Below are 17,004 nucleotides of genomic sequence, written 5' to 3' on the forward strand. Positions count from 1 at the left end.
GAGTGTTCATTTAAGTTCGGAGCAAGTAAATTATGCACTACCTCTGAGAGTGTGCCTTTATCTGACCACGAAAAGTGAAGAAAATCACTACTGTAACAGATACTTCTCCTTCAATGTGAAAAGGTTTTATACAGTTGGTACAGAGAAATACACGTTTCATTTTGCCAAACCCAAAGCATACTTCCCAACTGCCTTTGTATAAAAGCTAACACAACATGTCAAAAGTAAGAGCAGAGCCCTCAGTATACACTGAACTGGTGAAAGAAGTTAGGGACGGTTTGACAAAGATAAAACGTAAAGTTAAGTTTTGTATGATTTTCTTTTCATTCATATTCATACCAGGTAGACTTTGTCAAACACCTATAGCAGGGAGGAACTTGTTCATGCATGCAGAACAAAATAAAATAAGATTAAAAGCTCCAGGAAATCAGCCTACTTCAAAAAACCATTAAAGTGTGCCTATCCCTCAAGCTTTACAAATGTGTTAATTGTCGTGTTTCAGTCATGTAAATATGTTTCAGCATAAAGTAACCAAGATTTCCTGCTATAGAAGCGCTGCTATCTGGGGGTGTGGGGGTAGGGAGGGACGAACCGGGGACTAAATAACACACTGTAATGAAACCTGCCTTTGGGCAGCACATGCTTCAGTTCTGAATGCCCAGAAATACTTCGCAGACGCTCTAGGCTGCCTAGCAATGGGGATTTCTAATTCTGGCTAGCTTGACAAAGTAAATACAACTATTGAACATAAGGCAGCTCCTAATAAAAAACAACAATTCCCCCTTGTAAACACCTACATTTGGCCCCATTAAAAATTCTTTCTTCATACCCAGGAACTAGCAGACCCTGCAATGTGGGGGTCTTAAAGTAACTGAAGAGCAGTCAGGAGATTTAATGCCGTCAGGATGTTTTACGTGGCCATTTACACCGAGCACTTCATACCCCATCTCAGGACTTGGTAGAGCAATGTTCTGCATACACTGCAGGGCATTATGCAAGCAAACACATTGGCCATTATGCTCTCAGTACTCATTCATGGACAGCCAAAAGGAAATCAATATATTTTTTACATATGCTGTACTTACATATAAAAAAATATATGGTTGCCACATTTCCAAAAGGAGTGTTCATCAAAAGCTGCCAACTTTGAAAGTTATTTAGTGGATTGGCATTACTCTGATACCTTAAGCAATTATCCAATTTCAGAAGTCCCTGATTTCGGCTTGTTCACATCTTAGAATTCATCTATTCCATAAACGATCAGACAGCCCTCTGCCAGTCCCCACACTGAATAGTGGATCTGCTGTAGTTCTAAAAATCTCTGGGATTTAGGGATCGACCTTGAGTTTACACACACATTTATCTGCTAACAGTTTACTGAGTCAGAGGTTTCAGATTATAGTAAGGAGCAAACATTAGTTTGAATTCTAGTAGACAAAAACAAAGGGAATGTTACGTTTTGCCACCTCCAGAACAGTTTCCATATGCTTTACAAGAAAAAAGGGATAAAAAGGAATTCTCATAGAATTAGTCTGAATTTATTTTTAAAAGAAGTTTGGTTTTTTTTCCTCGAGCTCAGCATTTGGTTCTAAAACATGGTATGTTCCTAAAATATCTTACTACTGTTAAGCCACCTGAGGGGTAGTACCTAAAATACTGCTTCTAAAATGTTTCCTCACTTGTAGGGGGTAGAACAGGGGCTTCCTGGACAAAGCAGGCTTGAAGAGCCTATCAAAATGACAGTCTGTGCACAGGAAGATCCTGGTCTTCTTCCATTTACTGCCATAGCAGCAGTAGGTCTGAGCCCTAGGTCTCAAGCATCTCTCAGCTTGGCCCTGCTGAAGCTTCATTCAAATTCTATGCACTCTGGAGCTTATATGCTCCTGCCTGCATTGTGTGTTCCATAGCCACACAAGCCTTGGGGTAAGCAGCAGTTGGAGACCAGTAAAAACACTGCCGGAGTGAGAAGGCCTGTACACAATTAAGGGAAGATGAATGGAAGGAAGTCAGTTGGGGAGATACGGAGAGTCTCATTGATGTGATGGTTCACAAGCAGGGGATCACAGGAACAGTAGTGGCATGTGTGACTTCTCCGTCCCATCCCTTTATCCCAAAGAGGAAGCTAATGAGGGCTGGAGGGAGGCATGTGTCAAGTATTTCTACTGTACAAGTTTAGGTAACAGTTTAAGCCACCTTATTCCATCTGTTACCTAGATGGTTGTTTTTTTTCCAATCCTACTCATGTTAGAACATGAATGAGAATAAAATATGCCAAGGAGCAAAAGAGAAAGCAAAAAGAAAAGGGAAAGATACTGCCTTTAGTTTGTCTGGAAGGTAAAACCCTTTTAAGCAAAGTTCTTTGGGAGTAATCCAGTCTGTTCTCTGTCCATATATAAAATAAGAGAGGAAAATAACATAACTCCCCCACATCTTAAATGTCCGCAAGTTCAGGAACATTGGGACTGACACTTGGTGGTATTCTTATTATACCACAGTCCAAAAGATTCTGGCTCACATTTTAAGTGGATTAAACTCAGCACACCATCTCCACAAACAGTACTGCCAGAGTTTCTCCTCCATGAACATTTCATACAGGGCCCAACCACTCCCAACTAGAATCTTCCTGTTGACTTGGCACGACATTGACAACCACCACTTCCCACAGGAGGAGAATGGGAGTAGGGGATACTGTGGACCACTTAGGAGATAGAATATTTCTTCTGAATCAGAAGAATACAGGATCTAGAAGAGCCAGTATATACCACCTTTGGGAAAATTCTATCTTTTTTTTTTTTTCTTAATGTTTTTATTTTTGAGACAGAGGGAGACAGAGCATGAGCAGGGAAGGGACAGAGAGAGAGGGAGACACAGAATCGGAAGCAGGCTCCAGGCTCTGAGCCATCAGCACAGAGCCCGATGCAGGGCTCAAACCCACAGACCGTGAGATCATGACCTGAGCCGAAGTCGGCCGCCCAACCGACTGAGCCACCCAGGCGCCCCGAGAAAATGCTATCTTTAATAGAATATATCTGTTTGCAATTCTTTACTGAAAATGTCTATCCATGGTTTTATAAGGATATGGGTGAAATAGCCCTGGTATTCAGAGCTACCCTATGCTCTAAGAATTAAGTCCAAGTCACTTACAAACCCTCCACAGATACCTACCTACCAAGCCAAATGTCTCATAGCCACTCCCCTGTTTGTTGATTGCTCCAGAAAAGCTGACTTTTTTCCTATCTTGCAAACATGCCAACTTTATTCCTGCCTTAAGGCTTTTGCATTTGATTACCTTGGCCTAGACACTTCTTTTTCCAGGTCTTCATAGGTCCCTTCTCAAATTGAAAATCTTAGCTCAAATATACTCTCCAAAAAGCCCTATCACCAAATAAAAGCGGTACCCCCTCCAGCCAATATCATATCACTATGTTTTATTTCCTTAAAAGCACCTGTCACTATCTGAATTATCTTGTTCATTTGTTTGCTTTCCTATATGTTACCTGTCTCTCCTTGAGTCATGTAAATGTCTATGTACTGTCCCTTTCTGAAGTTGTAAGTTCTTTGAAAGCAGGGATCTTGCCCGTTCTGTTCACTGTTTTATCGCTAGTACTTAAAGGAGTTCTGGCACATAGAGTAATGAATAAGAATACGGAGTTGGAAGCCAGACTACCTGAGTTCAAATTCCATTCCAGTGTCCTGACATGGCGACATTACTTCTGCTCTTTTCAAACTTGGTCACATGATCCACAACTAGCTGAAAGGGAAGCATGGAAATGCAATTTTTATTCCAGATGGCTGCCCATTCAAGAGTTCTTCTACCAAAGGGAAAAGGAAGAGTAGATATTGAAGGATAATCATCAGACTTTGTCATAGTCCACAACCCACTGGAACCCAAATATCCATGCACAGCCTTCTTCCCACACACTTACTGCCTCTCTGGGGGTGAGTGGAGAATCCTACTGGCTGGGAACTGCAGGAATTCTCTGCCCTGTCAGTAGGGGACTTCAGCCCAATTTATAATCCCCAGTTCGGCTCTCTGGAAGGAACTCCCTTGTCTGTTATCCTCTGTATCCTTTAAGGAAGTTACTCCTTGTACATTAACATTCATGGCTACATGAAGTCACCATCAGAGAGGATAATTTTGGGGGGCTGCACAGTTCTCACAGCCCACTTATTGATAGATCAGGTTTGGGGACCTAAGATTATTCTAGGGGTTGAATAATCATAGACTTTTGACCAGGTTTGTGGTTTCTTTGGCACTACAATCCCCTCAAGACTTTAGAAGGTTCCCAGTCTGATAGCTTCCCTTCAGTCCCTCACACAAGTAATCACAGCCAAAGAGTTGTCAAGACAAAGTTCTAGGTTCAGGAGACAGGAAACAGATCCCATCAAATTATTTTATGCAGAGGAAAAGTTTATACCAGAAAATTGGGGGGCTAGCAAAATAATTGGGAGGGCTGAAGGACATCACCAGAAAACTGGCCTTCAGGAAAGCTGCTGCTTCCTCAGTCAGAAAGGTGAGGAATTGGGAGGCCACCCCAACTGGTAACTGAAAGCGCACACCTCCGAGGCGGTAATCTTGTGGCTGGTAGGTTCTTACTACCACAGCAACAAGGATCCCTCGACCCCCACGAAGCAAGTAACTGGGCACTGAAACACTGGTCTGGCTTCTACTTCTGCACCTGCCTCTCAATTCCCATGGAGTTGTTGACTAGTCACTGGAATACTGATGCAAAAAAAAAAAAAAAAAAAAAAAAAAAAAGTCCCTGCAGTAGTACTGGCAAATTGCAGTAGAGCAGCAGGAAGATTCCTTCTGCTTCTCCTCCACCTTCTGAATCTAGTACAATGCTTCTAATTGGAGAAGCATAATTCACACCTTTGCAGCCTCCACCAAGAGGTTGGAATGGATACTTGTCCACCACAACTGTTGCATTCTAAGGCTTGAGTCTTTTAAAGTTTATTTATTTTTCAGACACACACACACACACACACACACACACACACACACACACACTTACACACAGTATGAGCAGGGAAGGGGCAGAGAGAGAGAGGGAGACACAGAATCTCAAGCAGGCTCCAGGCTCTGAGCTGTCAACACAGAGCCTGACTTGAGGCTCGAACTCACAAACCACGAGATAACGACCTGAGCCGAAGTCGGATGCTTAACCGACTGAGCCACCTAGGCACCCCATTGAGTCTTATTTTCCGACTTTTCTGTTCTACCTACGTCCCTCTCTTTCTCCTTATGAGTAACTAGCTTGACGCCATCTAAAATAATCAGCTCGAGAGGGAAGGCCATACCCTTCATCTCATTTTCATCTCTGAACTGGATCCCACTTTGTAGCCAGTCTCTTAATGAGGGTATTTCACCAAAGCTCAGGAACACCCAACATCTCCTGTGAAGGTTGCCTGCTTCAGCATGTAGGGCAGAAACAGTTTTTTGTTTTTGTTTTTGTTTTTGTTTTTTCAATCCTCGGAGCCCCAAATTACCAAGGCTTTCATCATTTTGGCCTCTGGGGTACAGGCAGAGTGCCTCACACAGAGGCGTGTTCCTTTCTGACGCTTCTTCCAAAATCTCTATCTCTAGCCTAAGTTCCTTTCCTATTTGTAAGTAACGTTGCTGAATGTGGCAAGAAGCAACTAGCACAACAGTTTTCTGAATTTCTCCACCATTTCACCTTGGAGCCACTGATCAGGAGGTAAAATTTTTGCCTTCCAAGTTATCACAGTCCTAACAAGGGTCACCAGCCTTCCAGTTTGCAATCTGACCTCACCGCCCACTTTCTAACCACTAAGCCACTTAAATCCCAGAACTCAAGCACATCATTCTTCAGGTACCAAATTCTGCATAAACAGGATACAAGTTAGTCTGTTGTTACAGAGATCCAAAACTACTGTGGCTTAAATAATACAGAGGTTCACTTATGTCTCACTTTAAAGCCCAGGGCAGTGATCCAGGGTCTTTGGGTGCCCACATGATGTCAGGAAACCCTAGACTAATTTTCTCATTTTGCTCTACCCTCCTCTAACCATAGCTTCCAGTTGATGGTCCAGAATTGTTGCTTCAGCACCCACCCTCAAGTCCACATTTCAACAAGTGGGAAGATGATGGGTAGGCTTTCCCCTAATATTTGTGGAGCCTAGAGCAATAATGTGAATGTAGGACCACATAATTATTATATCAAGTTATCAAGCTGAGAAACCATGAAATATTCATTGTCTTCCTTCACAAATACAACTTCCTGGAAAACCAAATTTAAATTTATGATATGGGTTCTACTCTAGAACTTGGAGACAGGGGGAGAATTGGCCTGCTGCCCACCTCCTTTCTTTTCCTGTCTCCTTCCCACACACAGGGCCACATGCAAATGCTTGGGGACACCCATCCTGTACACAAACTCCATCCACACGCCACACAAACAGTGGTCCCAGGGTGTGCACACAGACAACATGATCCACCCTTGGGGCACGAACCTGGGAAAGAGACCATGCCAACTTTGTAGCCTGTTGGACAAGGAGTTCTGAATTCTGAATACCCAGAGTATGTCCTATAAAGAAGGGGCACATCCTCTTTGCCCTGAGATCCCTTACCCCATGAGGAAGGGTGGATCAGGGCCCAGGACAGTGGCCCTCTCGCCGAGGTGAGGGAAAAGGGAAGTCAATGGCACCTCCCCTCTTTCACAGATCTGAACCCAAACTTAACCATAAGTGGCCAGAACTTAGTCACTCAGCCTCATCTACCGGCAAGGGAAGTTGAGAAATGTGACAACTTATTTTGGGAGAGAGAAAGAGTACGTGTGCGTGCACACTGGGACGGGCAGAGAGAGAGGGAGGGAGAATCCCAAGCAGGCTCTGCACTGTCAGTGCAGAGCCCCACCTGGGTCTAGTTCATGGGGCTCCATCTCATGAACTATAAGATCATGAGTGACCTGAGCCTAAACCAAGAGTCAGACCCTTAACCCACTGAGCCACCCACACACCCCCCCAGAGATGCTTTTACTGGCTGCAAAGGAAGAGAATAAGATTGGGAGTAAGCTAGCAATCTCTGCCACAGACACATGCCTTTTCACAAATCACACTTTTGTTTAGACAAGTGAGTTCTTCACAATCTGCTTTCAGAGAGGTGAGTTTGGAGGCAAGACAATACTGTCAGATATAATTGACGGTCAAAATAATTGCACACCTGAGCATTTTTCAATGGGCAGCCAGTATGCAATATGCCAGCTCTGAAATTTTGTCTAATTTTCAGATCAATCAGGAAGAGCCAAATGAATTGTTTTCGATTCAAAGGATATAGTATAATTATGACATTCAATAAAACAATTTTAATCTTAAACCCTTTGAATGAATTGCATTTTAAACAAAAGTTAAAACCTAACCCACATTTGGCAAGACTTTTTTCCAGAAATATGCAGCCACTACCAAATGTACACGTACCAATCCAAAAAGAGCAAAAATCAGTTCTGGCATTGTTTTCCCCTGGCCTATTCATATATGAGAATAACACAAAACTCACCAAAAACTAAGCAGACATATCTTCCACATTGCAAGATTTTAACCAGGTACAGAGTAACTGCAATGTAACATTACATTGTAATGATGAAATATTAATGGATAAGTGTAACAATGTAACAATGTAACAACCTATAGTTGTCTCCCAATATCCATTTGCTTCATCTTCCATAGGAATAGGGTTGTTAGGGGCTCGTGGGTGGCTCAGTGGGTTAAGCATCCGACTTCGACTCAGGTCCTAATCTCGAGGTTCGTGGGTTTGAGCCCCACATCGGGCTCTGTGCTGACACCTCGGAGCCTGAAGCCTGCTTCAGATACTGTGTCTCCCCCTCTCTCTGCCCCTCCCATGCTCATGCTCTGTCTCTGTCTCTTAATAATAAACATTTAAAAAAAATTTTTTTTTCAAGGAATAGGTTTGTTACACACTTTTACACATTTTGCAACATCTCCAGCCTCCCTTGTCACCAGCCAGGTGTAGCCATGTCTAAGTTCTGGACATGAGTGGAAGTGATGTGTTAACTTCCAGGTCTTGCGCCTTCTTGGCCCCTTCTTCCCACCAGCTGAGAGAAAGCAAACACATCAGCCTTGGAGCCAGAAGTGGAAGAAGCGCCTGTTGAGGCTGGCAGACCAGTCCTTACAGCTCAGAATTGCATACTTCTGTGCTATAAAATGGGAGAAAAATAAACTTCTACCTTTTTTAAGCCATTTATTGGAGGGGGTGGGAGTGTCTCTATACTCCAGCTACTCGGCCTGTAGTCTAGTCCATCCCCTACCATTCAGAGCGGTGCCTCGTAACACAGAACTTGGCTTCAGGAATCAGCAAATCATCCTTTAGGTGAGGGCATCACTCGGCTCTTGCAAGATTCTGGAATGGAATGGGATAGGGTGTCTGTTTAATTTGTTTTTTCTCCTCATCATGTAAAGAGGGAGAAATGCTTTTAAAACTCAAGTAGAGAAGCTTTATCTTCTGACATGTCCTTTGTTAGTTATTTTGACAGCAATGAGGACATGTGCAAAAGATAGATTTTTAAAATAAGATGGACCCCAAATTGCTTCTGCAGTACAGCTGTGCCTGCTTTCACTGGCCCAGAAGCTGGGCATGTGACATGCCCCATTTTCACTACTGCCTTACTAAGTATGAAGGAAAGTGTTTAGACTTTTTCAATCTTTCCAGAAGCCAGGACTACGATCTCAGTTCCCTTTTTGATTTCTTTACAGGGCCACAGTAGAGGGCAATGTCTTCTCGTTGCTCTGACGCCAGCACAGTGACCGAGACCTGCTGGCTAAGTCTCATATTCTGTTGTTGTCGCTTACGATCATGTGTAGTTCATTACATATGTAGAGTTGTTTCCTTGCCTTAATAAACGCACTTGTTTTTATCGTGTTGAGCCATGTGTACTTTTATGAGCCATCTCAACACCTTTTTTGGAGCAATAAATGTGAATATATTAGTGTACTTGATATTTCAGAGAACACTTGTACATCTCATTTGATCCTGACGACAGTCTCATGAGGGGAGAATTATCCCCCTGTGATAAAGGAGGACACTGAGACAGGGGTGAGCTGACTCGTCCAAGGTCACACTGAGAGTGAGTGACAGAGGGACATACCACACTTTCACTGGCTGCCTCTGTTAAGTGACCAGGGTAGAGCCTCTGTGTTCTAAGGTGTTTACAAGGTTTCATTTAATTCGGCTATGAGAGCACCTGGCTGGCTTAGTCGGCAGAGCAGGATCTCAGGGCTGTAAATTCGAGCCCCACACTGAGTGTAGACATTACTTAAAAATAAAATCTTAGGAGCGCCTGGGTGGCTCAGTTGGTTGAGTGTCTGACCTTGGCTCAGGTCATGATCTTGCGGTCTGTGAGTCCGAGCCCCTCATCGGGCTCTGTGCTGACAGCTCAGAGCCTGGAGCCTGCTTCAGAGTCTATGTCTCCCTCTCTCCCTGCCCCTCCACCGCTCATGCTCTGTCTCTCTCTGTCAAAAATAAACATTAAAAAAATAATACATAAAATAAAATAAAATAAAATCTTAGGGGCGCCTGGGTGGCTCAGTCGGCTAAGCGTCCGACTTCAGCTCAGGTCATGATCTCACAGTTTGTGGGTTCGAGCCCTGCATCAGGCCCTGCGCTGACAGCTCAGAGCCTGGAGCCTGCTTCAGATTCTGTGTCTCCTCTCTCTGCCCCTCCCCCACTCACACTCTGTGTGTGTCTCTCTCAGAAATAAACATTAAAAAAATAATAAAAATAAAATAAATTGGCTGTCCTTTAAAGAACAAAAGAAAAGTCTCTTAGAAAGTATTGTTGAAATAGTCACACTGATTTCTGTGACTCTAAGTAATACAAAGTGTGACCCTTCAGGAAATGTCAGAAATATAAAAAGGATTAAAACAAATCTGTATTCATCTGTGAAGGGTTAAAATGTACGACCTCAAAGAGAAAACAAACAGTGCCTGGTGGTTTGGTCTTGGCAAAATAGGAAAAATATAAATTGATTAAACTTATTTTAATGGGTATTTACCTGCGATTTGTCTCAAGTCCAGGTGTAATCTAGGTTCATTATCTTGCCCCTTCTGTCTGAGAACGGTGAGTGCTGAGCGCAGGTCTGGCAGGCTGAGAGAAAAGGAATTAGGAAGGGAAACTCCAGAGCCAGGAAACCCAATCCTGCACATCTACAAGGACCCAGTGTAGCTGCCGACTCAAGAAGGAACAACATACGGACAGTGGCTAAGCCCAACAAAGAGACACAGACGTAGGCAGTGGGGGAAGATTCTTGAAGTCTGGCTCTGGTTTGGTCCCCCCCCACCCCACCCCCGCCCTGAGCTGCAGAGCAAAGTGCTCCTGCTGCTCCTGCTTCATTCTGACCCAGGGCTTCCTCCGGGCCTAAGGGTGCCTTTTGGCAGGAGCTCCCCTAATCTGCCAGAGTATTTTGCCAGCCCCGCTGTTTCCCACCTTGTAGCACCAGAGAAGAGGGACCCGTTATTCCAGTGGGATCACTGCAGATCACCTAGGCCTCTGTGAGATACTGGGAGCTGTCACATCTTTCTCAAATCCCTTTGCCTCCGTAGAAATCATGATTGTAGACAAGGCATCAAGGGGGAAAGCAGGCACCCAGCCAGATAGGCAGCTCTTGCATTAGCAGCACAATCCCTTCCTCCCAGAATCTGGGGAAAGAAAATCAGGTGGGCAAAGCTTCCACTCAAGATGTAGGATACGTTTTTGGCCCTCGCCTCCGAACTCCAAGTATAAAACGAGAAAGATAAATACCTTGATTTGGCTTACGACGTTGAAAATGGTATGGTTTTTTGTTTTTGTTCTTTTTTTTTTTTTTTTAACAATCTGGTTTCTATTTAAACCATTACTGAGGAAACAGCAAGGTCTAAAAGTTTATACGTCCCCACGGCCTTGCAGCTTTATTCTAAAGGAGGCCACATGCGATGAGGAGTGTTTTACAGCGTATTTTTTTTCAGAAGACAGATCTGGGGTACAGCGGCATCTGACCATTTACATGTCAAATGTGTAAATGCTTTGGAAGCCTCCAAGGAAAAGTCCCTCACACACCTGGCAAGCCGGAACCTGATCTGTCCTTCTTCCTCCCTGCTTCACATCGCACTGACATGGTGCACAGGGGGAGGCTCAGAAAGGAAGAAAACAAAACCTACTGGTTGGGAATTTAGAGTGCATAGGAAGCTCATTCAAGCAACAATCACCAGAGCCAGCAAGATCATTCACCTATTTCCAAGAGCCATCGTTGGGCTTTTTCAAAGGACATAAGTATGCAACTCGCGTTCACAATGTAGCATTTGGTCAGAAGCATTTCATCATATCAACCAAATTTTTTTTGTACTCAGAAGTTACACACGAATGATAGTTGACTTTTCTTCAAAGCCATTCAACCTGAAAGATTTCCAAGCATGTCACACGTCACATTTAGCTACTCTTGCTATGAAGGGCTTTCAGCCAACTGGCCCACGTTCATTGCCTAGAGAAGCAGAGGAAGAGAAATTTTTAGCAAATAGGTAAGCTCCTGAAATAAATTGTATTATGCTGTTCTGAACACACTACACTAGTTTCCTCATATAGATTATCAGAACAGTATGACCCTTCACCCAAATGCATCTTAAAGATGTATTAGCTCTACCGTTAAGCAAATCACCATTTCCACATGTCAGAATCCAATTCATTATTTAGCACCTAGCCCATCTCCATGAAGCTTTTTTCTGCTCTCCTTCCCCCACCTGGTTTCTGCTTTGTCTCTGCCTGTCTTGTAGACGTGTCTTGGGCTTCTCACTATGATGGTTACCAGCTTGCTTGTCTTACTTGTGTTCCTGGAATTTTAAGGAAATGAGTAATGTAGAAGAGCTCTGTTCACCTTGCTTCAAGTAGATTCTAACTATTTGTTGACTCCAGTTGATTTCCAAAATAGCCTAATCACCATCTGACATCATCCTTATGAGGTCTCGACCAAAAGTATACACACACGCTTTTTTTTTTTTACGGTGAATTTTCTTTAAGTTGCAGACAACCTTCAGATCATGCATATATCCTAGGCATTTTTCCTTTACTCCTTAGCAATAGATCTTGAAACATTGAAGTTCAGACATATAATTAGATATCTCTTGGGGCACCTGGATGGGTCAGTCGGTTAGGCGTCTGACTTCAGCTCAGGTCATTATCTCGTAGTTCGTGAGTTCAAGCCTTGAGTCAGGCTCTGTGCTGACAGCTCAGAGCCTGGAGCCTGCTTGGGATTCTGTGTCTCCTTCTCTCTCTGCCCCTCCCCCACTCACAATCTGTCTCTCTCTCTCTCTCTCTCTCTCTCTCAAAAATAAACATTAAAAAAAAATTTTTTTTTGACTAGATGTTTCTTTCCCTCCAGTTTCTTCACACGAACACTGACAGAGTTAACACTGAAAAGACATTCATAACCTCAGACTTTAGAGTCATACATGTCTTTTAGATTCCTGAGCCTTTCATGCTTTCTGGAAAAAAACCAGGCTGTGACTAAATGAAAGAATTGTTTAAAACAAAGAAACAAGTATGTCTTTATTTGAGCTTTTAAAAATCATTCAAGAAATAGACATTTAGTTATTTAATATAAGACAGGTTGGGTGCTATGGATACAAATGAATATTACTATATGGATATCATCATATGGCGAGTACAGCTTTTCTCAACATTTCTGCCATCTTTGTTGAACATATGTCCATCATGGTGCCTTTCATTCTAGGTATATTGGCATTAAAAAATAAGTACAGGCAAACTGAAATCAAAGAGCATTTTGTAAATTTTTTTAATGTCTTCAAATATTTTGATCCTCTGTACACAGCTTGTGTTTACATGACAATAAACAGGCCTTTTATCAGGAAAGAAACTAACCAGAACATATGCTTACAGATCATAATATTTTGACCAAAAAAAATGGTTCTACCTTTTTCATCTTTTTTTTTTTTTTTTTTTTTTCATATTGAAGGGAGTTTTCCAAATGAAGGGTTTCAGATAGGTTGTCTCCAGGTCAGTTCACCACAAGGCTTTGGTTAGACCTTGATGGACCCATCCTACCTCACTTACCTTTAGCCTCCTACTCTCACTGTGTGCCTCACACAACAGATATGTTCCCTTGAGCTTGGATTTTTATGAAAATTGAATAGGCTGGGGAACTAACAGTTAAAAGAATTTGATAGAGATCCTTTTGAAAACCAAAAAAGGTCTCTTATTTTCAAGAGACAGGCAGACAGAGCAGGAGCAGGGGAGGAGCAGAGAGAGAGAGAGACACAGAATCCAAAGCAGGCTCCAGACCCTGAGCTGTCAACACAGAGTCCGACCCGGGGCTCGAACTCACCAGCTGCCAGATCATGACCTGAGCCGTAGTCGGATGCTTAACTGACTGAGCCATCCAGGTGCCCCAAAAAAGTTCTTTTAATATATGAGTATTTCTCCTTAATTACAGTAACTTTTGTGTAATTATGGTCAGTTACTGCATCTGCTTGAATCAGCATCTCTCTGCAGAATAGTTAAGATGGGGAGCTGTTCAAAGCTAAACTATACTTTTCAAAACATGACCGATGTCATGCATAGAAACAAACTTACCAAGACCTGAAATTGATATCATAGCTGACTTACCTGAGTATATAAAAAATATTGACCCTTTGATTGGTATCTTTTTTTTCACTGTGTCAATATTTCTACAAAAATTTTAAGTTCCTAAAGAAAGTATAGCCTTGAAATAGAATCATCAGGTCAACTTAACAGACAAAGGGAAATAAGCATTTGTAGGAATCCATAATAGCTGAAGCTACAGTCAATTAAAAAATAGCATTTTGGAATCCTGGCAAAAACAAAACAAAGCCAAAGACCAACCCTGCCATTACTGTAACAGTGTTATTTTTCAAGTATGCCTTTTATGTATGCATTTACATGTTTTCATTTGGACCTAAATAAGAGACATCTTAACATGTTTAGGTTTGGACTCCGGAAATGTTGCCCTAAGATCCCTGGTCCAGTTTCCGCAACGGCTACAATTTGTAAAACCTATAGTGGGAATAAAATGTGATTCTCTTGGGCTTCATTCAGTCTGAAGAATTGTTTTAGCAGGAATTTTATATGCAAGACTAAATGCTGATCAACAGAGCATAATATTGTATTCTGAAGTGTGCTAGCTAAAGCAAAATTAATTTTTTTTTTCTTCTTTCCTTCTCCTGAAATCTTCTGCCATAGCGACTGCATTTGCCTCCAGACTTGTCAGACACAGTGAGCCGCTCGAGCAAACAGGATCTGGCAGAGCCCTCCAAGCTGCTGGGCCCAGGCTGTGGCGTGATGGCCGGAGGCAAGAAGCACCTGGACTTCTAGTGACTCCTCCTTAGTAGCTGCGCGCAGGATTATATGACGCTCTCATTATGACTGCTAATAGCTTATGTAAATATTTTTCTTAACGAGTTGACCCTCCAATCTTTGGGAAACAGTTAGGATTGCAAAATGAGGCCACCGTTCTTCATTTTCCTTAACCAACCTTTTCTACAGAAAGAGTAGAGCAAAAATGCTTTCATTTGAAAATTTTGTTTTATGCCCTATATACAGAAAACAAATGACCTTGTTTTTAAATAAAATGTCAAAAACTCAAAGTGCCTCACAGTGTCATTAGTGTACGTGTATTAAGGCACTTAGTTCATGGTGAAGTGCATATGACAGCGGGTAGCCTGTAAAACAGTATGAGCTTCGTAATTGCATATGAAAAACATTTTCTCTTTATTTCTGAAAAAGTCACTTGCCCCCAAAAATGCTCAAGTTTTTTTTTCAAAATGGAAAATTCATTTGCTAACATATGAAGACTATTATAAAATGATTTTGCATTTATGCATCCTGTTATTAAACTGATGAAGGCAAAATAATATTTCGGGATTAAGATTCCATTAAAGATAAGCAGTCTGCCATAGTAGTTAATAAATAAAGAACTTGAGTGACAGAAAGCATGGAAGAAGAAGTTGATGGTCTTCTGTTTAGTAATCCTAAACAATTGAAGTCAGCACTATGAAATTACGTCAACAGACATAATTCAGGATTGAAATTCAAACTGATGGCGACATTTATGCTAGGGGAAAGCATGTATTGAAGCCTGGCGAGAGATTTTCACAGAACGCAGGTCTGAGACAAAGCAGAAAAGTAAAACTAACTCAGATTTCCATTGCATCAGGTAAGCCCTTTGTGAGTTATGGGCATTGGTTGGGAATGTACATTTATAACCACATAAATGTGCGTTTTGGAGTATATAGCATATCGAAATAGTTTCCATATAAAACAGTAGGTTTTTGAATCATAGTTCCATATTCTCAAAGCTTTTGACACATAGACAAAAAGTGAAGGTTGAAAAGTAACTTGCATTTAAGTAAAGAATCTCGATTTATAAAAAGCTGTTCAACATCCATTAGGAGAAACCGAATTTCCAAAATACATCTTCAGATATGTTAGAATAAATTTTGAAGCAATTATAACTAGCATTTTTAAGCAGTTTGCTTGTAATACACCACAAATTATACTTTATTTGCTCTTGACAACAGTGTAGAAAACAAAGACTAGGTTTTTAAAACTGTCTAACCAATATGATGAATGTCAGTCACTTAGAAAAAAAACCCACTGTAGCATAAACACATACTGTATACAGGTTTTATTCAGAATTAGAATAATTGAATCAATGACAGTGATTTGCCAGGATGTCAAATCTCTCCATCATATCCTGTCACTACCAGTTTATTTTTTGTGATCAAAATCAAAAAGACAACTATTTTGTCACCCGCTATTTTATTAGTACTAAAAATCGGGTTTCTTCTATTTTTTTTAGAATGTCTGGTTTATTTTTTTCACTTCTTTTAATTCGAAAGACACAAATTCTTCCCCATTTTCTTTTCAAAATAAAGTTTCAGAATTGATCTGTCAGTTAAAATTAAAGGGCTTTTATATTAAGCAGAAGTGCTTTTAAATTTTAAAGCAACTTCAAAAAATCAATTTAGTCCATAGATAATAAATAATGTGTAGGTACTCCACAAAAGCGTCGCTATGTCCCTTGAGAGCATTATGAACAATCTGAATAAATTCAAGTGGATATTTTAGTTGGGTTATTATTGTAATAACTCTAACCCTTTTCTTACCATCTTGGGATTCACTTTGTACAAACACATAGTGGGACAGTTATATAACATTTGACTCAGACAACATCTGACTCTGATGACGTGAGGTCATCAGATATGTAAATCGCTTGTTCAAAATACTTGAGAGGTCATTGATTTACTACCCTGGCTACCATGTCTATAAAATGAACACCCAATTACTAGTTAGTACATGCTATGCAAATAGACAAACACCATAAAAATTGAATGTGCGTATTTGAACCCTTGTCTTAAACATAAAAAAAACTTTTCAAACTCTGTAAAAGTGCATGTTGAACAATAATAGTAGCTGGACTTTCCAAAATTCAGATCCAAGTGCTTTGTTGTTCTCACTCACTAGGCAGGCGTTGTAAAAATAAGCTACAGAGGGATGTATATTTTTGTTTTCCCTTAGTAAAAACCCACTCTAAACGTGTTTTCCTTTCTTCTGAAAACATTATCAACTATCCATATGCTGATAACTTACTACATAAAAATACTGGTCTTCAGTAATGCCATAGTAGGTATATAGGCCGTTTTGATACATTACGAACTCCATTAACACATTTTTTTTTCAGTTATCAACTTGTCTCAAAGATATAAGTATTTCAGTAACCATGCCAAACACAGTATTTGAAATGTCCTCATATCTTTTAAATGTTTCTAAAACTTCATAACCCTATATGGTATTCATTCCTTACACTAGATTTGCCTTTCTTTAACGTGAGGTAAATACTTTGCTTCACCCTGTTCTCAGGTGCTGAGGTTCTAAGACCTTCTGAATTTCTTCTTAGTAGCCATCAGTTACCCCTTTTCTCTCCCTCTCTTCCATTTGCTTTTTTCTCTCTACCTCTGGGGTCT

The 17,004-nt window shown here is 41.3% G+C and overlaps 1 protein-coding gene across 1 annotated transcript in view; it reads left to right on the forward strand.

The window, feature by feature from the left end:
• ELP4 (elongator acetyltransferase complex subunit 4) overlaps positions 1–14,625 on the forward strand; it is a 245,962-nt gene extending 231,337 nt beyond the window's left edge. Inside the window, 1 exon segment of the mRNA XM_043580877.1 lies at positions 14,222–14,625. Coding sequence (XP_043436812.1) covers positions 14,222–14,353 — 132 coding nt within the window. The 3' untranslated portion in view covers positions 14,354–14,625.
• The last annotated feature ends 2,379 nt before the right edge of the window (positions 14,626–17,004 follow it).

This window comes from Prionailurus bengalensis, chromosome D1 (genome assembly GCF_016509475.1).
Source record: "Prionailurus bengalensis isolate Pbe53 chromosome D1, Fcat_Pben_1.1_paternal_pri, whole genome shotgun sequence".
NCBI classification, from domain to species: domain Eukaryota; kingdom Metazoa; phylum Chordata; class Mammalia; order Carnivora; family Felidae; genus Prionailurus; species Prionailurus bengalensis.